At 37.1% G+C, this 23,527-nt stretch overlaps 1 protein-coding gene across 4 annotated transcripts in view; it reads right to left on the bottom strand.

The window, feature by feature from the left end:
• Positions 1–23,527, bottom strand: part of JAK2 (Janus kinase 2) — an 87,616-nt gene that overhangs the window by 44,488 nt on the left and 19,601 nt on the right. The window contains exons 1-3 of one of the 4 annotated variants that reach the window (XM_083883565.1): positions 12,818–12,932; positions 5,558–5,703; positions 697–947 (exon numbers count right to left, since the gene is read on the bottom strand). In XM_083883565.1, the coding sequence (XP_083739691.1) occupies positions 697–916 (220 nt within the window). In that variant the 5' untranslated portion in view covers positions 917–947; positions 5,558–5,703; positions 12,818–12,932. Of the gene's footprint in view, positions 1–696; positions 948–5,557; positions 5,704–12,817; positions 12,933–23,527 lie in introns of those variants that run through there. The other 3 variants (XM_083883566.1, XM_083883567.1, XM_083883568.1) reach the window with 3 other exon arrangements.

Raw genomic sequence — 23,527 nt, 5'->3', positions numbered from 1 at the left:
ATTATAGGAATTAATTTGTTTTATTAAAAATTTCCATGTACTTTTGCAAAAAAAGAAAGATGCATGCAAAAAATGCATGCTTGAAAATTATTCTACAACAGATTTCAGCCCCGGTGTATGCTAGGCTGGGTAAATGCAACAATTCAAAGGCATTCTTAGATATTAACGTATTATTTATTTATTTATTTAAAATATACCACCACGTTATTTACACACTTTATTTCCTAAATTATTATGAAGAGCATTAACACACACACAAAAAAGCATTCATTTTATATCTAATAGGACAGTTTCTTTCTGCAAAGTGATTAAGCATGTATGATATACAATATATGCATAACTTCCAGGACCAATCTGTTTTGCAGGGCTGCATCAGGAAGTAATTCAAGCTATTTACAGCTCCTGCTATGATTTAACTATTTAAACTGTATCTCAGCTCAATGAAAGATGACTTTCAGTTACAGGATAGTATGCCCTTAAATTATTTGAAAAAATACGGCAGTCACACAATTCAGTTTCACGACCATTCTAATGGGAACAGTTTTACAGTCTGGGGCTAAATACTTGTGAAAGAACAGAGAAATTAGCATTTCAGTCTAAATGCCACCATTTTGATGAGCTTTGGATTGTTAAAACTTCCTTGTATGAAGTTGGATTTCACTGCTTCATTAGATAAACTGTGAGGTATATACTTACCACAGGCTTTACAGGCAACAGCACAAATCTCTTCTGCAACATATTCTCCAGCTGAAAATTGAAGGTAATCTCCTTCGGTCTTCCCAGGAGAATGATAAAGGTACACTTGAAGCAATGGTTCTGTCTGCTTGGGTGCACTACTATTCCCACGGAGATCACCGTTCTGGTGGACAGTAGAAGCTGCTGCACTTTCCATATTTGTCATTGTAAGACAAGCCATAGTTTGTTTTGTTTCTGTTCAGAGCATCTGCCTGAAAGAAATATAAGAAATACTTCTTGACTAACTGTACATGGTTTTATTTGTACTATTCGTATTTAGTGACAGTACTTTTCTGACACTGAAAAAACATTAAAATTAGAACACAAGAGAATAGCTTAGGTGGTTCAAGAAAAGCTAAGTTTCAGTTTGATTTACTACATAGCCCTAGAGAAAAAGTAACTGACAGTATTACAGGAAAAAACCAAAATATCAACTGGGAGTCCAGCTAGAGGATTATCACTTTTCACTGGATTTTAGACAGCATGTGCTCACCTGCGACATGCTAATTAAACCTGAAAGCTAAAAGAATTGCTTTAACGAGATCTGTACAACTCATTTTATTCCAAATTTAAACTTGAAAGACAAAATAACTAGTTGGGTCACAAACTATCACTGATGAAGAGAAGGATAGAAATAGTGCCTTTCAGCTGAATTTTCGCTGTAATCAGATACTTTCAAAAACAAGTGCTAACTGAAATGAGAATCTAACAGACTTAGTTTGTACCTAGGAATGGGAGATCTTCCAAGAACACCTTCTTTCAGAAAAAAAAAAAAAAAATTTAATCTGCTCTCAAAATAACAATCCTCTCTGATAAATGTAATCAAAGAAAAGAAAACTAATAACATAATAAGTAACCACAGATACACCTGATAATGAAAAAAAAGGTTTAAAAATGTGAGATTAGACAGCATATTTCAAAGGCCATCTGAAGAATATCTTTGCTTCCTGTGACTTAAAATTATAATTTTAATTGGTTTAATCCATGCTTAAGACAAAAGCTTAGATCAGTCTAAAAACTGGCATTTATTCGAAGTGATTCCAAGTAGCTACCACCTCAATTCTGCATTTCGTATTCTGAAAATACAGAATAGGTCTAAACAAGACAATATATAAAGATTCAGTTTTTTAGAATTAAAGAATGGTTTGGGCCACAATAAGGTTGTCCTGATGCCACCTTCTCTTTGAGCTGAACAACCCCAACTGCCTCAGTCCTTCCTCACGGAAGAGGCACTCAAACCCTCTGATCATTTTTGTGATCCTTCTCTGGACTCACTCCAACACTCAACTCACTCTATGTCTTTCCTGCATTAGGGGTCCCAGAGCTGGGCACAGGACCCCCCAAGTGCAGTCTCACAAAAGCACAGCAGAAGAGAGGAGGAGAATCACACCCCTTGACCTGCTGGCAGTGCTTCTTTTTATATGATGAAATTGGTTTTCTGGGGTGCAAGTGCACATTGCTAGGTCATGTCTCACTTTTTATCTCCCAAGATCCCCAAGTCTTCATCCACAGGGCAGCTCTCAAATCCATTCATCCTCCAGCCTATACTGATCCTGGAGATTGCCCCCACTCAGCTGCAAGACCAGGTGCACTTGGCCTTGTTGACCTTCATGAGTTTTCCACAGCCTCACTTCTCAAGTCTGTCAAAGTGCCTCTGGATGGTGCCCCTTCCCTCAATCCCTTCATCTGCACTAGTAAGCTTGGTGTCATTCCCAAACTCACTAATAAGGGTCTGCATGTTGCTGTTGAAGATAACTAAACGGTTAATAAAGATATTGTAATTGAAAATGTAAATGTTTAATTTAAAAATATGTTTATTGTTTTGCATAGGAATATGGGTGTTACGTTCTTAATGCATTACTTTCAGCAGCTTTCTTTTGTATTGAACTATGTTGCTTTATCATTAAAGAGCTGATTGGAACATGTTTAGGGTTTTCTTTCTCTTTTAAATGTTCTGTTCCTAACTACAATTACTTAAGAAACGTTGAGTGTATGAATATTCATTAATATGGGCTAAAGAAGATGTGTGCTGTGGAAATCACAACAGTTATATCAGCAGGAAGAAAAGGCTGAATATCTTAAATAAGGAAAACATTAACTTAATGAGTTACAAGATGACAAAAATACTCAGTTACACATGCAAGTGGATAAAACTGTGTAACCATTATGCTAATTCAGGTGGAAAGGGAAAAAAGATAACATCATTAAGTGAAAAATGTATCCTTTTACTTTGCAAACTAAGCGACACAAAGAACCAGTGTATCATAGATACATAAATATGAATGTCTCGATGCAAATGTCATTCACTTAGGCAATTACATAGGGAATGTACAGATTCCCTACACCTCATTTACAAAGCCAGTCAATTTTAACTGAAAGATATGTGCTTTTAGCACCAAAGGTAGCACAGGTATCAAGTTTAACTAAGGAAGAAAGCATCCCTCTCAACTCAACAAGGAATTATTTTTTTAGAAGAAAATAACCACCACGTGTTTAAATATAAACATTTAAAAGATTTCTCACTACTTCTGTCAACATTATGCAAGAAGTAATGTTTGTGCTCTACAACTCATTTTTATAAAACATTCACAGTTTTAACCCACAGCTTTAATCTCCACAGGGGGCTGTCTTTAATTACTACAGTAGTTTTCCCAAAATACTCCAATATTAACTCTCTGTTTATTCAAATCTTGACCTGAACTGACAAATCTCTTTATCTTGGTCACTTGGCTTTATGTCTATCCAATACTGAATGGAAATATAATTTGTAAACCTAACTGAAAACCTGTCCAGTTTCAGAAGTGTACTAAACATATGTGCTTGTGCCTGCCTTTCCTTCATAAAGTCTGTGTATTTACAACATATTTGTTCTTTCAAAAAACTCCCATCATTCCCTCTTTGTGTCTGTATTACAAAAGTCAATAACCCGAGAAGGGAACCTTGCTTAATCACACCTAAGAATGTGAAATACCAGTAAAATGCAGTAAAAGATGCAAAGTAAATACTGTAACAGAATACTCTACTCTGTTCTATTTGTTGCACTAATTTCAAAGATTCCATGTGACAAGAGATACTATTTGCAAAATTGTGTCACAACTTCAAATTAAATAACTTTCAAGTTTAAGTTTGTCTTTTATGTCAAAGCGCAGGCAAAAAAGTTGAACCCAAGGAATGTTCCTACATAATTTTCTTCACTGAAAATAGAAAACACATTTTCTTGGCCTCTGTCTTATACATGCAACTAAAGCAGTTATAACAGCAAAGCCTCGTGTGTAAAGTAACTGAAACACAAGGTCACCACTTGCTGGAGCTGTGGAAAAAAAAAAAACAAAAAAAAAAAACCAAACCACACCAAACTGTTTTCACCTGTTTTTCTTAGCAGACAAGTCTTCAATTGAACACACTTGGTTTTCTCTGCATTGCCCCATTCAGAGAACACTGTATTAGCATAACAAACACTAAACATGGCAAAAAAAATTAATTGCTGTTGATCTAGTATATTTAAAATATGACCTATTCTTCTGATGGAGTTAAGCATGTTGAGACTAAATATACTGGGAGACAATTGTGTACCTGTTAGCAGAACACACTGAGTAAAATTTTCTGGGGCATACAGATTTGTTATCATACTATAATTCAAAAGAATTTCTGTGTTTCTGTAAAGAATGTAAGTAATTCTCACAGCCATATGTAAGGATTTAATATACTCAGAATATAACTTTCGTAGGTAAGTTACTCGGTACCACAAAGGTATTTATTTGAACAAAAAAACCCTATACTGTTGCTAGAGGACACAAAAAAGAATGACATTCACGCAGTCAGGTCATCAGGGCAAAAAGAGGGAAGTTTATTTTTTGATCTCAGTTTATAAAGATTTTGAACAATGACCATGGATTGGACAAATGAGGTTGACACCTCTCCAACCACACTGGTCAAACTAGAAGTCCATCCATTGTCCTTCTTCAAGAGAGGAACATAAGCAAGAACGACAGTTTACAAAACATTATTTTTGTTTACATGAAAATCTGTGAGAAACTCCACTACAAAAATGCAAACATCAGAAGGCTGAAAAAGATCAAAGTGACACTATACCAAGTGCACACATATAGTAAGAGTGGATGTCTGACATAATAAAGACTAAATGAAAAAAAAATGGCCTAACCAATTATCCAAGTAATAAGTAGGAATAAGTAACAAAGTCTGAGATATAAGGATGATGTTTTGGAGATGAAAACGACTAGCTGTAAGAGATGTGATTCTGGCACTGATGAACAGATGATTTGATTCAATAGAATTATTTTATGTTCCTAATCTGGATAATATTTTATGTCATGGGTTTTAAAGGATAAGATTAATCATTCCATACATTGCTCTAACAACAATCAAAAGCATCTACAACGGAACATGTCTACATACAATTCTCTGTCAACGTTTGTACCAGCAACACGCCTGAAAATTATTTTCACCAGCCACACTGGGCTGCAGTAATTCATACAGTTCTTTTTAAGTCAACCACCAAGAAACTTGCTAATGATATGGAAAATCATGACTTATGGGAGACATTTCACTAAAACATGAAGGACATACAAAACTCTCACCATTTCATAATATGTAGCATTCACAGCCTTCAAAAGATTGCTCTTCGACTTATGGGGAGGGTTGGGGGAGGAAGGGAAGAAAGGCCATTGTGCCAATAGGTGGCTGTTGAAGGGAAGGCTCCTGAGACAGGGTCTTTGTCCACACTACTCCAAATGTACAACTTTTAAGGGTTAAAAAATGAGAGCATCCTCTCACTACAGATAAATCCACAACAGTTAATTACCTTTTTATCACTTGAGAAATCTCTAAACTAAACATGGGAGTGATTAAGACTTTTAAATAAGCATGTCACAAGATGACCACTTGCTGCAGGAATCCACAGAAAGTCAGACAAAGCAGGCACACAGGCAGAAGTGGAACATAATGTATCTGCATTAAAAACACAATATTAAAAAAATGTTAATGGCTGTGAACAATACATAATGCATGATTATTGAAGAAATGAAATCTGCATTTAGATACAGATTAAATGATACCCTCCTGTCTTTTTTGCCCAAATTCCTGTCATCTTTGCAAGAAATTTTTGATTTTAGGGTTTTTAAAATGCAAAATTTAAAAAAAAAATGAAACCACATTTCTGGGTACTGAGACTGATTCTCAGTTCTAACAAGAAAGTGGTGTAGAAGCCAGGTATCTGACTTCAAATGTAATTGCCAGGTTTTTTTGCACACAACATGTTTTTCTTTTCTGTGAATAAAGCATCAGTTTAAGAAAACTGTTGATGGCATCACATGGAGAAAACAGGAATTAAAAAGGGAAAGTAATCACAAAAAGAGACATGGTATGTTCACCTCATCTCATGTAGCAATAATCCCTTTAGCCACAACAATTCTGTTTGAAAATTGACAACATCAATTCCTTTCAATTCATGTTGAAGTTAAGATCATCTGTCTCGTAGCAGGAAGGGCAAGGGCACACCCTCCCTTTGCTCTCTTTGCGCAACACTTCTGTGGTTGCAGAAAACTATCAAAAGCACTTAAGCAAAACAGCAGCTTCCTGCAGCAGTGAAAAGATACATACATTGCCTTTGTGACCCTCCCAACACAGGAAGGGCCTGACAGAGAACCAAAAATTAATTTTAAACTGAATAAAGGTGGGGGAAATACAATGGATGTTCAAAGGGGGCAGAATTCAGAATGGAAAACTCTTCAAGTTTTATGTTGGATGACTCTTCAGATGGGTATCTCCCTGAACAGGAGCAAAGACTTCAACACACCTTTTCTCAGTGCCATGCGTTGCGTTGACTGAGTCTGTCATGAATACCACACTCTCTCCTTTCTTCCCTCCCGAAAAAAGAACCCAGTGAGCAATAAATTCAGCTTTCCCCACAGAAGTCAGACTGATGGCAATGATTAACATTTCTCCTCTTGCAATACTGGCTTTAGAGACAGACAGTGCACAGCTGTGTATTTTGTATGCACCTCCTCCAAGTGCTTCAGATCACACCAGAATCTGATCCGAAGGCCAGTACAGTCAGTGCAAGCCTTCCAGACCTGTGCTGAAGTGCCAGAAGGAGAGAGGAACGGTTCTTTGGGGGAGAGCTGTCTCTGACCTACTGAGCACACATTCCATGCACACTGATCTGAGAGCACGACCTTCAAACAAAGCAGAGAACAACCACATGTTCATGCAGGTTTCAGATCAAAGAACATTGCGAGTATTCTAATATATTTTCTATTTTAAAAGTACTGTTCCATGGTCAGAACTGCTGAACATGCGTAACTCCCAGTCAGACTCCTAACTTCAAGCAAAACTGCACGAAGATTTATCTATGTTTAACTATATAGTTTATCCACAAATCCAGTAGATTAAGGATTGCAACATTTTGAATAGCCTCAGTAACACTGCAGCTTGCATTTCACAGGCAAAAAAAAAAAAATCAATAAAGCAGCCTAATATGAAGTGTATTCTTCCCATGACATACAAAAACGAATGCTTGTTTAAGAAAGGGCAGCTTACAGCTGTGAACAAGAAGCATGGAAACTCAGAGATGAAAAACTCTGAGCTGAACAGGTTTGTGTGACATTACTCAGTTTCTCCCTTTCCCTTTTTTTTAAGAGAATCAGCTACTCTTTCTTCAGCACACATTTACTGACACATGCATTTACAGGATCTGCATCAAGGCCTTATAAAACTATTCAGTTCACACACTTTCAGACTAAGTCTCATCTGACAACTTACTCTTTCAGAAGCAGAGCTGCTGTACCAATCTCACAGTGCACCATCTTATCAGTGACCTAGCTCCCCTATTTCCTCCTCCTCTCTATTTGTTCAAGTCTACACCATCTTACATTTCTGGTAACTGCGGGGATTTAAATGCCCAATTCCAAAAGGAACTTAAAAGTCTAATGAAACTCAGTCAAAATAAATTAGTCCACCTTTTCCGAGTTGCCACTGTCTGCAAAGAATAGCAAGCCTTCAAAACTGCTATAAGTACAACTAGTGTTTGTGCCTGTGTCACCAACTACTCAGTTTACTAGTGAAAGGAAAGATTAAATACTATTTTCTATTGACAAGCAAGGTCTTGAAGACACAGACTGTCTCCCAACAACTCAGTATGTTTATTGCCAGTAAACAATGTGCACACTTTCCATCTGCTTACATACACATCCCTTTTTCATGAAATTTGAATGAACATCAAAAATGAAAGCCTTCTGAAGTAATGATGGGTAGGTGGTGCAGCAGAATGCTCTGCCTGGAATGGAGTAAACCAACTTGGAGCAATGCCCTATTTTGCAAAGCTCTCTGTAGTGAACTATAAAAGGATGTGTCATGTTGCTTTCAGTGTTGAATTATACTAAAACCAATATGACTTGTCAACATCAAAGTTAAACATCCTGATAGTGAGGTGAAGATGTGGCAGATATGGTAAAGTATCCTTATCTAAAAATTCTAAGGCGACACAGTTGGCCTGGATAATGACTGACAGTCAATCACTTTATATGCAGAAAGTCCAGTTCCACTATAATTTCTTAGACCTAAAACTATTAGTTTGGCCCTAAGATTGGATCCAGCCACATCAGGCTCTTCTTTGAGAAGGAGTTTAGAAGACAAGGGAGTCCCTTCTGCACCTTGTGACTCAATGGGAGCTTTTCTAATAAAGAAAAGACCTTTGTCTGAAGGTCACACTCTACCTGTGACAGGAAATTAAGATTGCAGCAAAGTATCATAAAATGTGCCAAGAAATCTTACATTAGTCAGTAGCAATAGAACATCAGAAGGTTCCAAAGGGTATTATGTATCTTGTTCCAAGACAACCAAAATAAACTTTTTTACCTCTAAATCTAAACTTAGACTAAGAAAAACAATCAGTTGGCTTCCCGCTTGCCATTATTTTGGCTAGTTTTTTTGATTTATGCTTAACATGTATACTTAACATTTAATTATAGTCTTTGCAATTCAGTTTGAATACACAGACAAATGGAGCACAATTAAGCTTCCCCATAACATGTGCTTAGCATGGCTTGTTATGTTATCAAAAGTTTAAAATCTTACAACAATAACAACAGTTTTCATATTCTGCATATATGATACGGTATCCTTGCAAATCTGGTCTGATTTTCTTTGCATATTCAAGTTTGTTTCAGCGGGTTGCTTTAAAAACAAAGAGTATACTAAATTCAAGGAACCACATGCATACATTATTCTGACAGGCAATTAAGTACTGTATTTTAAAAATATAACCTCATACAGAATGACAGTGCTTTTTAATGGACCAACAAGAGGTAATGAAGCGTTTGTTCAGTCAGAACATGCCACATCAGCAAGAATTTCACAAAAAATTCACAGCAACAGGTTCATATAGTCCCAATTCATATTCATATGAAAATATTCTCCCAAGTAATTTTGTCAAAATATTCAGCAATACTTTTAAAAATACTAAGCAATCTGGAAAATCTGAGAACTTTTTTCCATTATTTGGATAACAGGTGCCTAGTTCATAGAGTTAATTTGTGCTTTAAATGCACCACTGCATTAAAACTTTGTTGTCTTTTCTCAGGTAATATTTATTCTGACCTTAAAAATGGCTTTCACAAAAATATAAAATATTCTTCTAAAGCATATCCAAAGACATTTAGTGAACAAGGAGTGCATCTTCAATTTTCATGGTCATTTTTCTAATATGCTCTGCCTATTGTTGCCCTGGCATGAGGTAAAGCCACACAAGAAAACAATTGGTCCTACAAGAAACAACCCCCAAAAGTAAAGTAATTCTGAAGGAGTTTTCCTGTTTTATCACCTGTATACGAATAGCACACAAGAATTGTTGATACACCAGAATTTGAATGCATGTGGTAGCAAGCAAATACATAAGGAAGGTGACAGATTAACAAATCAATGACATAACATTAAAAAAAAAAAAAGGTATAGAAGCAAAGATAATATTTGCTTACAGTTTTCACTTGGAAAACCACTACCAGTAGCCACAACTCAGTCCATGAACTTTTGTGTCAGAAAAGAGTAATGGTCCTGGCCTGATCTGCTCGCATGACACACAGGGACTAAGGGGATAGAAGCTCTACTGATAATATGAGGATTATTATCTTTCTATTCTGATTAGAAATTTCAAAGTTGTGATTTCTAAGTTCTTCACAACAGAATGAAGATGAAGTAATTGCTGTACTTATTGCAGAAAGAAAACTATCTGGGGTTGCTCTCAGAAAATTAATGAACACCAAACTCAGGTAGAAGCCTCAGCACCACAGTAACCTGCCAATCAGGTGAGTTATCAGGGAAGTAATCAAATCAAAGACCTGCCCAGAAGCAATAGCTCTGTTTAGATTTCATTAGAACTTTGGAGAAAGTTGGTCCATATCTGCAAAACATTTCAGTTTCACCATGGTGATAAATTTCAGCAAAAGTCTATTTCATCAGAAAATTTCCAAGCAATTCAAATACTTGCCCAATCATTTGGCACAGATTATGTCCCAAAATAATGGCATCTGAGGGTTCTTAGTCCATTTAGAGCCACAATTATCTGCACATCTTTATATACACAGAAGACATAGGAAAAGTAACGATAATGGGTCAGGAAGACCTTTGGCATGAAGCATGTGAAAAATATCACCAATTTACCTTTACATATCTCCCAAATTCTTTTAAAGTGATGCAACAAAAGATGACAACACCAAAATTAGGACCAAGTGATATTTTCACAAGTTTACCACATCATAATAGGGGTGGTTTTTTTGTTAACTGTACTTAAAACTGAGTACTGTTTAATAGCTCAGATCATGAAGCAAAAGTTACTTACTTGAGCACAGGTCGTCCTGAATTGATTAGTTGATTTCTTTCAGAAAGACATTACACAGGAATTGCCAATGCTCCTGTGTACATGGAGGAAATTAATTCAAAGTGAAAAGCAGGACTGCTTGCTACTGGTCTCATTCAGTAGCAAGCAGTTGGCTTTTGGTTACAAAAAAATAGTGAACTACTGTTGTAAAGTGAACAATCAAAGTGTCAGTTTCTACACAGGAAAAACTACCAATGCATTATGGAGAAGTTAGGAAATGATAAAACAAGGTTCAATGAAAAAATAACATTTTGATATTGAAAAAAATATTGCAACAAACCACTAAAGCAGGGAAAAAAAGTCTTTTTCTATTAAAAGGCATTTTGTCAAAAATACTGTCTTGGGGAAAAATCCTTCAACAACCTCTAGAGAATATATAAGATAGTTACAGCTACACTGGTAAGTTAAAATGAATACTGGAAGTGCAAACAAAAACAAAAATTACAACAACAGCTAAGTAGTCTGTGAAATTACTTCACTTTCTCATATGTTACAAGATTGAGACAATCAGGAGGGTGATGCTGAAGACACTTTTGAAGAAAGCCAGCTATTCTGTCCCAAACGCAATTCCTGCTGTCATAATGGAAAAGCAATTTGTGAAAACACGAACCAGCACTTGTCACCACAATACTGCAGGGCCAAAGAATAACATCAACAGTTGCAAAACAGATGCCAGTTTACAGATGCTGTCAAGAACCACGCAGGCTATGCTAAGCTATCAGAAGTCACACACATTTCACTCTGCAGTCAGTGAGTGCTGAAGAGTGGCACAGCAGGCACCAGCTGTATCACAATGGAAAATGTTTCAAATCAGTTACTCTTCCAGCCTTCTGTGGCAGGCAGGGATTTCTCAGGTATATTCTGATTTTAGCAGCTTAGCTGTGGAATAGATGAAACAGAGAACACCCAAGACCTGCCACTTGCAGTAGTCTGATACTTCTGAAAGCCATTAGACCTTTGACAAAGTTCTTTATCCTCTCCCATTACAGACGCACTCTGGAGTTCTGAGTCTATAAAAAATATTATCTTCTAAGCAAATATCAACACAACAGTTTAATCAAGCAGAGTTATTTACTCGTAGAAATTACAAGGTTCTCTTCCTCACAGAAGAAAAAGAGTTTCTCATAGCAAACATTTCTGTGAGGAAAACCAGTCATAACTCTTTCCAGTTACCATTGGCTATTAGTATAAATTTCCCTGCTTGCATTTTTTCAGGAAGCTTTTTCCAAGACCTGGATTTTAAAAAGTTAAACTCTTTTGGCCTTCCTTCTCAATTCTACCATCTCCATTTTCTTCAACTCTTATCTCACTTCCCCAGTCTGGCAACTTCCCCCCTCAGAGCTTAGTAAAACTACTGCCTCTGCAGTATCTGCTTATGTGTTTACACTAAACACAGAACTCAAGAAGGCTGAAGAGCTAGAATTTTCCTGAGAACAGGAGCAGAAGATTACGTAGTAGGGGGAAAGGGCACTAACATCACTAAGTCTCCTCTAGGCAACTAGGAGATAAACAGAAAGTGGAAGAGTCATTCTAAAGGCAAGAAGTGTCAGAACAATGTTTAAAAACATGCTTTCATCTTCAAGGTTTATTTTGTGGCTTTTCTCTTTCAACGCAGATTGCATTTAGTAATATAAAAGAAAAAAAGAGACAAAACAAAAAAGAGGGGAATGAATGATCCTGATTTCTGCCCAAGATCAGAACATCTTAAGAAAAAAAATCTGTTATGCAAACCTCAAAGACTGTTTAATGAAATTTTCAGTCACTTAAGTGAGAAATAATTCCATGGAATAGCATCACTAGATCTCTTCCTTCTACCATTTTAGGTGAAATGTTGCCTCCAGGTTCAACTCCAAAGTATCACAACTGAAACTACTACTCTTTGCAAAACTTCTAAGTATCTATCTTTAGAGATTAAGGGTACATTTACACTCTGCCATACACAGTAAAATACCATGGAGAATATAATAATCATAACCCCAACCAACTCTTCTGCCTATAAAAAGAGAAACCACAATAAGATGCACTGTGTTATTCACAATGTTTCTAAGAAGCTACTCCTGCTGCTCCCAATTTCATAGGTTATTTGGCTTCTTGCCTCTCCCAGTTTTCATCACCTGAGCAAAGCAAAGGGTAAAGTGGTCTTGGACAAGAAAATTGCAAAAATAAGGTAAGTGATAAAACATCCATTACCTTGATTCCTGTAACTTTTTTTTTCTCTGAAAAATATGGGGGAAAACAAATCTACTAAATCTGAGACAGAGACATCAAAAATGTGAAAACATCTGGATGAAGGAACTACTCCTACACCAGCGACACTATCTGAACCGAATCTGGAAACATGTGCTTCAACAAATAAGCTCTGCAGAAATAACTGTCAGCATGTAAACAGGATAACAGTTAAGTCAGAGTGAATCAGCAAACTCTTCCAAACAGCCAAGAGCAATAGATGTTAGTGTCTCTTCTGGACTCTCCAGAAATACTTTCCTCAGCCTATCCTGCTTTTTCAGTTTCAGTTAAGAAATTTTATATCAAAAGGTCAGATCTAATGCAAATTTCATTGTACAAATTCACTCCTCAAGGTGCTGGGGCTTCTAGGGGATTTTGGTGTCATTGCCCTCCTTCCTCCTTGTCTTTGGAAAACTGCCTGAAATTTTGTAAAGGAAACCAAGCTAGCTTTTTACAGTGACACATCAGTTACAGGAAGCCAAGACATTGATATTATTTACAACCCTGCCTTAAAAAACACCCTGCCCCACAAAAAACCAAGCAAACAAACAAACAAAAAAATCCCCCAAAAGATCCCCACAAAACTCCAACCAAAGGAAAAACCAACACAAACCCACAACACTTAGCTCCCTGCTCTCCAACTTAGATCTTATACGTTTCAGCAAAGCTATGACTAGGTCCTTTTATAAATGCCTAGAGAGTCAGGGCCTGGTCACATAATATGAGACAACAAAACATAACAAAGGCCGTCTGAGACAACAAGCAACACTCTGAGATATTCAAGCAACTGCCACAGAAATATTTGAAATCAAATTACTTCTTTAGAAGTTTGATTAAATAGTGAAGTCAAGACTATGTAAATGCATTCACAAGCCTATCAAATAATGATTCAGAGTTCAATTACTGTATCAACATATAAATCAATATTTATATCAATCTATAAATATTGTAATTATACATAGAGATATAATAACATATAAATATTGCAGCTTCTTGTTACTCTTCAGCAGAACTGAAGTATTTTGGTAAAAGAATACTTTTTTTAAAAAAGCCTATGTTAATGCTTCGTACTGCTGAATAATTTATGACAGCAATATTGATGTTTTATCTTTACAGTTTAGGAAAATGTACTTGCTTGATAGTTTATTTAATGTTTCTTTAAACATCAATGGCCTGTGAGTTCTCCACTTGTTCCCTATCTGAAATACCAGACAGCTTTTGCAAAGATACTGCACTACATGCTTTGCCAAGATCATGTTATCTCTATAAACGCAGATTGTTAGAAAAAAAGGCAGGCCAGAAAACCCAGAAAACTCTGAAAGTAAACAAAGGTTTTTCACAAAATATACCACTAGCAGAGATTCTGTAAAGGTCTAATAGAAGTGACAAGGAGAAAGAGACATTAAGACAAACATATCTTCACAATGTAACATTTCAAATATTCTGTGTTCTCTTGAACTTTTTCACTGGATGTACATTTGAACATATCACCATGTATCTCCAGAACTTACAGAACTCTGTTTTGAGCCTGATTAAGCATTCAATCGTACACTTCACTTTTAAAGAGAGAGAAAATATTCCAAATTAAGATAAACTTAGAACCGCCTATATTCACGTTGTCTTTCCCCCAAGCTCTGAAACAAGAATGACACAAACCTTTCTTCACTATTTCTGAAATTATATCCTGAAACACCATAAGAAAACTGCAAAAGGCAAGAGCATGAAAACTGCCTCAACAGACTAAAAAGATCACAAACACTACTTGACAGACTCTAGAAACAAAACAAAACAAAACAAAAAAAAAGAAAAAGTGCAAAAACAATGAACTGTTTAAATGGGATATACAATAGCTTTAGAATAAATACCTATTTAAAAAATAGTTTCTTTTTCTCTCAGAAACAAGAGTGCCAAACTATCAGAAAAAAAAAAAAAAAAACAGTTAAGAAATAAGTAGGTTCTGCATTTCCTGATTTGAAAACATGAAGAGTAGATGCATTGTTACAAAATAGGTTTTAGATTAGATAATCCTATGTTACTGAAGTTGACGAAGGGAGGAAGAAAGCCCAAATGTTACTGACCGGTCTATGATATACAGAAGATCAGACAGGAAGATACAATGTTCTTTTCTAGATATTAAAATGTGCTGTTTCAGATTGTGCTATTATCAGTTCCTTTATGACAAGGCGTTATAAAATAAAGATTAAGCATTTGTAGCACAACAGTATTTAATAACTGATAAGTTGTTTATAAAAATGTTACATTGCAAAATTCCCACTGATCAATTATTTAACTCCTCTTAAAACTTTCTGATGACAGAACACCAGGGAAAAAATCTGAAAACACTAGGTCTCTCAGTACATAAGTCAAATTCCAACACAAGTTTTGCTCTGAGCCCTGAAGTCTAGGGCTTTCACTCATATTTCAATGTCTTTAGCATTGTGGGATCCCACCCAAAAGTCCTGCAGATATATGAACTCCGTAACGTGAACCAAGGCACCTCAGCTCTACCTGCAAGTCCTCACTTCAAGTCAGCAATCATGCTGTTCTAATCTTGTCTAAAAGCATTATTTTCCCACTCACTTGTGGATAGGAAATTTGAATCTACCTAAGGTGATCTGTTCAAAATCTAAGATACTCCATTCTCCAAATTACAGAAGGACTCTTCCCTAGATCATCTCAGACTTGTAAGCCACTTCACTTTTCTACAGAACTTTTCAGCATATTCTGTAGTTATTTGCAGCTTCACCTCAGCTCTGATGAAATAAGAATTTCATACTTCTCCCCCGGTTTTGGAACTAGCTGTTGCAAAACAGTATGGACCTCAAGAACCACCTCCCAAGGTAAAGCAGAATGTGACTACTGCAAAGTTGACAAAAGCAAGCTGTGACCATGATGCAATGAAAAAGTCAGCTAGGATCCCCCAAAATGCCTGTAAAAGATACTGCAGATTCTTTGACATTTTTTATTTCATTGAGTCCAAATAATTAGATAAGCTAGAGCTAAGTTTGGAATACAAGTGCAACACAGTTTATTATAGCCAAGTTTCTTTGTAATTTGCAAAGTATACTGAGTAAGAATTCTTTCCATCTGAACTAGTTGCTCCAAGAGGTAAAGTTTTGTACATACATTTACAAGACAAATTGCTGAAGCCCACTGAAATGAATTTGAAGTTTAAAACCAGCCATGGTCTCTCCTCTCTTCATGCATGCTTTGAGCTCCTAAGGATATTCCTAAATGAAGAACAAATCAATGTAAATACTAGTAGTTCTTTGATTTGTTAAATATATATTTCAAATAGCAAACAAAAGCCAATTAAAAATCTTAGGCAGGAATTAATAATGTCTGAATAGACCACTTCTGACCAGACATTCCAGCAACTATAAATGGGCATCCCTCTCCTCTCTATACCCTTCAGAGTTTGGCACATCTACTAGTAAGCAGTCTTTTAAGTACTTTTTTTCTTTAATTGGTACTTAGTAAGGACTTTGATGACTAGTAGATGCGAGAAATAGTCCATCCACATCTAGGCCTAAACTACACATAACAATATTTGTCTGCCAGTCCACCAAATAATAATTTTCATGTCATTCAAGTCACAGGGCACTATATCCCTTTGACTGGCACACAAACAAAATGAAAATATAAAAAAAAAACCCTAGCCAAATGACTGAAGTCAGACCAAGGCTTCATTTTTTAGATCCTTGATAGCACTCTTTAGTATCAAATTTGGTTTAAAACAAGCCCCTACAATGTGGCTTTGCTGCAAAAGAGAACACACTTCTGTCAGAGATAAACTTAGCCTCACTGTCACCAGAACACTTCCCTTATTCTAGACAATCTCTACTTATTTGAACAAGTCTGTAGCAATGCATAATAACTCTAATATTTTCAGTTTCCACTGCAGTTCAATACTAGGATGCTTTACATGAAACACAGTTACTTCTCTTACTTTCTGGATCTAATACGAGGGTTTAAGTCATTTCCCTCGGCTCACACTGTGAACCACTGGTAGGCCAGATATAAACAAAATTCTTTGTTTCATGAAATATTTAAGAGAAAAAAATTCCATAGCAAAGAAATATTTATCTCATCATTCTTTTTGTAAGCTAAATAGTTGAAAAATCTCCAAATTGCTTGAACACTGAAAAAAAAAAATTTAAATTTCAACCCTTATTGTAACTTTTCCCATACAGTTTCTCATGTTTCATTTTTCAGTTTTAGTATACGGAGAAAACCTCATGGAGAGGAAAGAGAAAGAAACTCTCCTGAACACACAGAGTTCAACACAAAGGGCATAAATAAGGAAGAAACCAAGTCATACCAAGGACAAAAAAAACCCGCACTGAGTAAAAGACATAGATTATTTAATATATCAATATATTTAACACCTCTAACACAACACACACCACACAACTGTGATTCAGCACAGTGTTTATTACTTCCACTCTTAATTGCTCTTTAGAGTTCGGAAAAGACATAATTAGGTAACAAATGTGAGACAACTGTGAATACTCTATCACAAGCTGTAAGTGTATTGTTCAGTACCTCATAGGTCACCAAGATATTCTTCATGCCTACAACAGAAACAAAATTCTTAGTGACTGTGGCTCTGCCCAACTCTAAATGCCATTACTATATAGGATGTAATTATTTCAATTAGTAAATAAAACAAACTCACAAAACCATGCTCTTGTTATCCTTCCACCTGCACTCAGGAATGATAGGTTTTCATTTACCAGATGCTTCCCCTTTCCACCTCCCTGAAAACTGCTCATAGACAAAGATGACCATTTTACACTTGGCCTAACTACAGGCACAAGCAGACCACAGCTCAGGTCAGTGTGTAGGCTGGGATAGATTCTGCCAGTCACTTCAGACAAGCAGTCAGAATTGCAAGAAGGATCTGGTGGGTTGACCTTGGCTGGAGGTCTACCAAGCCACTCTACCACCCCCCTTTTCAGCTGGACAAGCAAGAGAAAAGATGGAAAACAACTCATAGGTTAAGATAAGGTAGTTTAGTAAAGCAAAAGCAAAAGTTTGTGCACACATAAGCAAAGACAACCCCCCCCCTATTCTCCATTTCCCATCAGCAAGTGATATTCAGACACCTCCCAGGAAGCAAGGGTGCAGCACATGTTGCAGTTGCTCTGGAAGGCAAACATTGTAAACAACCAATGCTCTCCCCTCCTCCTCCTTTACTTAGCTTTTATATCTGAGTTGATGTCCTATGGTATGGAACATCCCTTTGGTCAGTTTGGGTCAGCTGTCCTGGTTATGTCCTCTGCCAAGATTTTGCCCACCCCCAGTCTGCTAGTGGGAAGGTGGAATGATGGAGAGACATTGTTGATGCTGTGCAGAGCTGCTCAGCAGCAGCCAAAACACTGGTATGTCAGCAACACCTTTGTAGGTACCAATGCAGAGCGCAGCACTGTGAGGGCACCTCTGGGAAAATTAACTCCATCTCAGCTAAACCCAATACAAAGAAGTGAAGCAGGGGTTATGGCAGTGAAATTACTCTTGTAATTGACAAAGGATTTTAGAAACCTAGAATCTAAAATCAAAGTCATGTAAGAATTGGTTCTTGAGTTTCTTCTTACCAGACACAGGCTTTTGTGGACAGCAAGACAGTGTAATGGAAGGATGCCTCCTCTGATGAAAGATCCTATGTCATCTGATATGGAAACTTCCTAAAAGCAGATTATCTCCCTATGTCCTGTTAAGCAATGTAAGCACAGCTGAGTCACACTGAAGATTTGAGGTAATTTAATGTGTTATAGATGGTCTCCACCAGAAAGAAGAAAAAGAGTGGGCAACAAGTAAAACAAGCAAATCATTTTTTTGAGGGAACAAAAAAAGTGAATCAAGAGAGAGAAAGGACAATAAGACACGTATTAGAAACTGACATAACAGAACATCGAATTTCCAGAAAAATCTGAGTACCCTTTACTCTAAGACCTGGAAGTTGCTTGAATAGTCTTCAAGTTTAGAATGCATTACTAGGCCAAAAGTACAGATTAGTATGTCAAGTCTGAGCCCAAATGCCTCTCAAAAGCAGTTGCTTTTCTTCTTTTCCCATCCCCACTCCCCCTCCTGACTAAGTTTTCTAATAAAGAGAAATTCTCCTCTCCTCTCTCACCCACAACTGGATACAAAACCAGGTTCAAATTTTAGCTGAAAGAACCTCAGTGATTTAGCACTTGCTCCACTTCCTTTAAAACTAATTAAAAATTAATTTAACTTGTTTAAAACTAATTAAAAGTTCATGATTCAAAGGTAGGCATAACATTAATATGAAAAACGAAAAAAACTAGAAGGTTGGAGCCTGCTTCATCTTGATAGGCATAGGAAAACAGTAACTACTGAACATGACCAAAGTCTGGATGCCATTTGATTCCTAGAAAAATCCAAAAAGAGGAAGGAAATGAAGGCTTCTTGCCAAAATTAAGTTCCTCCAGAGCATTATACTTTAAACCTTGGAAACATATCTGAACACAAATGAAAACCTAGGAAAAAGCTCCAACTACTCCTGAGAAGAAAATATCTTCTCATGGATTATTTGCTGGGAGGCAGTGACATGCACCAGAGGAGGGGGATACTCCATAACAGGAGTATTTAGTAAAAGCACAAGTCTCAGTTCGGATGGAAGATGAAGACAATGGACTGACTCACATGTCAGAAAAAAATCAAGAAAACCAGTAAAAGTATAGATATTTCTCCCACTTAATCTCCTGCATCTCTACACCATCTAGTACAAAAGAGTATTTAGGACTCTTCCATTCCCTTTCTATCTCTGACAAGTATGGTCTCTCCTCATCAGGTCCCAGACTCATCCAACAAAACCAATTCTACTTCCCTTCCCACCAAGGACATTCCTTTTCCAGTTTTCATGGGTTCTATTGGGTCTCCAGCATTGCCAGGCTAACAAATCAGATACTGCAGGCCATATGATAAAGAATACTTCCCATACTAAGGTTAAGAAATTCACTGACTTCTCATTCCTATGGTGTCCAAATAACAGCTACATGTGAGCAGAAATAAGAAGCAGGAATAGCTGAAGTTAAAAATATACCACAGGTGGTTCAGTGCATCCTGTTCCTCTCCCTGTCCCCACTCTACACCCCCCATCTACAGGGAAGGAGAACTGACTCTTTTAAGCCTTATCAGATATTTCTTCAGTCACTCTCCAAGCAGTATTTACTTATTCCCTTAGTAGGCTGGAAAAAGTTGAGAAAGGAAGAGATCACATTGCTGAGCCTCAGGGGGTGGTGATTAGGGACTCTAAGCTGAAGATTTCAGTCATTATTCCCTCTTAAAACATGGGAAGGAAACCTCAGAGGTAGCTCATGCCTTTGAACACTACTACCACTTGAAGGCTAATGCCTTTAAGCATTAAAAATGCTACCCTCCTATTGCTGACATTTTCAGGCCTTTTTTTTAATGAATGTAGAACAAATGAAACTTACGAAAATCATATTTTAAACTGACATGAAAGTAGAGGAAGCAGGAGAAAATACCTTAATGGGGAAAAAAACCCCCAAAGATCAGGAGTTAATTTGGAGAAGAAGATAAAAAGGAGAAGGTTGAAGGAATCTGTCAGTAGAGCCCTTGGGCAAGACCGAGTTAACACAGACATTAAAAAACAAGTTTTAATCACCGTTTTAATCTTCCCATTGTGGAATGAGAAAAAATACAAGTAAAATGACTGCTGTTTCTTAATGAACTTCAACCACCATGGCACAAGAGGCCATGTACCAGCAGGACCAGGGCACTGATTGCCTCCACACTTGGCACTGATGAAGCCACACCTTGAATCCTGTGGTCAGTATTGGCCCCCTTACGACGAGGACATTGAGGTGCAGGAGCATGTCCAGGGAAGGACAATGGAGCTCGTGAAGGGTCTGGAGGAACAGCTGGGGGAGCTGAGGTTATTTAGCCTGGGGAAAAGGAGGCTCTATAGCTGGCCTATGAGAAAGGAGGTTGTTGCAACCTTCTCAGTCCCTTCTCCCAAGTAACAAGTGACAGGACAAGGGGAAATTACTCAGGTTGTGCAAAGAGAGGTTCAAGTTGGATATAATGAAAAGAATTATTCTCTGAAAGAGTGGATAAACATTGGAAGAGGCTGCTTAGGGAGTGGTGGATTCACCATCCCTGGAGGAGTTCAAAGACGTAGACATAGCACTTTATGCTATGGTTTCAGTGAGCATGGTGGTGTTCAGTCAAAGGCTGGACTTGGAGGTCTTTTCCAGCCTTTATGATTCTACATCTCTATAGCACGCTTTGCATGCTCCGAATGACAGAATTGTTTACTCTCAACTACTGGCAAATGTTACCTGTTGCAGAGCCAACTAGCCTTACTGAAAGAATTCAGAAAGTGAAATACTTGTAACAATCATCCAGAAGAACAAAGCAGCTCTAATCCTCACGGTTCCAGCTGGGTACCCTCTGATCTGCCACTCTCAAACAGAATGGAGAGATAACAAAATAGCTAGGTTATTTCCTTATCACTTGGAACATACAATGAATGAAATAAATAATTATAAAAACCTGACTTTCTCACAAGTACATACAAAATCAAATTGAAGAAATAGTTCTGTACAGTCCACAAACTCACAGGTATGGATTTTGCACCTACTCAATTTTCTCTTGGGCAGTCTGTGCAAACACCTTGCTCAGATAAACCAGTTTTGCTTCCTCCTGGAAGGAAAGTACATAGTTTTCTACGGAGCTTTTAAAACACCCAGTCTAACAGGGTGGTGAAGATGCTTTGGCAAGTTGTGCCAGCTGTTACAACACTGGTTTATAAAACACATCCATACCAGCCAATTTCTTCTCTAGTCAACATATAAAATCACCGCTATGAGTTTCAATATCCTAATGAAGCACTGGTGGTCTTGAAGGATAGTCAGGTCCCAACAGCTTCTGAAGCAGTTAGTCATTTCCTTGTGTCTTGTCCCAGTTTTCACCCCACCATACCTTGCTTTTGCAGTATGAGTCTGAAGGCTGTGCACTCATATAGAAATTGAAGAAGTTAAAGCACAGACTGCAGAGAAACAAACCTAGATGTTCTGAAGCAATGAAAGCAAGAGCAACACAATTAGCTGATTCTCACCTATCAATGCTAAGTTAATATTGATCTTTCTACAGCGTGATTTCTCAGTCAGCCTGTTAATTTAAGTTTGAAAAGGGCTGTATTACATCGAACACACAACAAGCCTTCCCACAATGTGCATGCAGGATGTTAGTTCATGTTTTATCTATTCAGCCATCAAAGTTAATTAAACACAATTGCAGTACATCGCCTTTCCTCAGTTGCTTTACATACAATTATCATATGATGGATTTATGGGAAATCAGAGACAGGTACTCGCCTTTAAAATAGTTCTCTTTCTTTCAGTTTTTCAACAGAATTTGAATTAAAGATAGCTGCTTTTCTGCTTTGAGTACTTGCCCGTATTGCAAAAGTCTTCTTTGTTAACAGTATGCAGTTCTACAATCAGTTAAGTATTTGCTTTGTGATCAGTATCACAGCAAGAAACAGTTTATCACAAATGATTCTGTGATTATTAAATTTCCCTAGACTATGATGGGCTAGAATGTGATGGGCTTTCCCTAGAATGTGATAGGCTTGAAAAATTTAATTTCCTTTTAGTACCAGTATGTGACAAATTTCTTATCAACTACTGCCCAGATTCAACTGTCTACTGAACAGGAAAAGAAACTGACAGAGTGAAGCCTACCAAGTTCCTTCTTACTACTACTTCATACTTCCTTGGATTTTGCTTGCAGTGTTTGCTTGAAGCTCAGTGCCCATAGAAAATATACCACAATACAACAGCTTTCAACAAAACTTCCATAGCCTGACATTCTCCACAAGCGTAGATAGTATGAGAAAAATTAATTAGTGCTTATGGTCATATAATTTTCAAGTATGTGATCTTGGCAACAAAGCTAATAAACATGGGCCCTATTTTTTGGATGGATACATCATAAAAAAGGTATCTTGTTGCATGCATTTTGCATTACAGCCTTTGCCTAACTGCATTCCTTTCCTCCTTTTTTTGTTGAAAATTCAGAACAGGGATCTTTCTTGATTCGAAACCTGAATCTCTAGTTGCGTGTTTTCTTCACCATTCTCTGGTCTTTCATATCCTAGTATTCTGAGATGCTGCTGTTACTGCTACAATGAAGGAGTACCAGTAAGTATTTCTGGAACACTTACATTCCACTATAACTACTGAACATGAAAAAAAAGCTTAATTCTTCACACTCAACTGGTTATGAAACATTTCTTTCTTAGTCTACCCCTTCTGTTTCTTTCAGCTATATGAAGCAGTCCTTCCTTCGTTTCCCCAAACTGCTATCTAACAAATTGTGACACCTGTAAATCCAACCCCAGTTCTGAATATCTCTAGAGAATTTAGCAACAGCAATTAAGGGTCTTTTATTTATTTATGAAAATACATTTACAGCCATTTTAGAGTGGCTTTGACTTAACGCACACAAAGCTAACTAGATGTACTCAGTAATCTTTTCCTTTTCTAAACCTTTGTAGTGGTTAAGGAATAGTACTCTTCAGTTCAGTGCCCCCACCAGTACTCTCCCAAACCAACACCACTTGCTTGATCTTCCTTTGCCACTCTGGCAGGATGGAGTTGAGAACTGGAGGCACAAAAG

Source organism: Zosterops lateralis (assembly GCF_965231275.1).
Source record: "Zosterops lateralis genome assembly, chromosome: Z".
In the NCBI taxonomy this organism is placed as follows: Eukaryota; Metazoa; Chordata; class Aves; order Passeriformes; family Zosteropidae; genus Zosterops; species Zosterops lateralis.
Note: the sequence above shows the minus strand (reverse complement) of the source record. Positions and strands in the feature narration are given on the sequence as shown.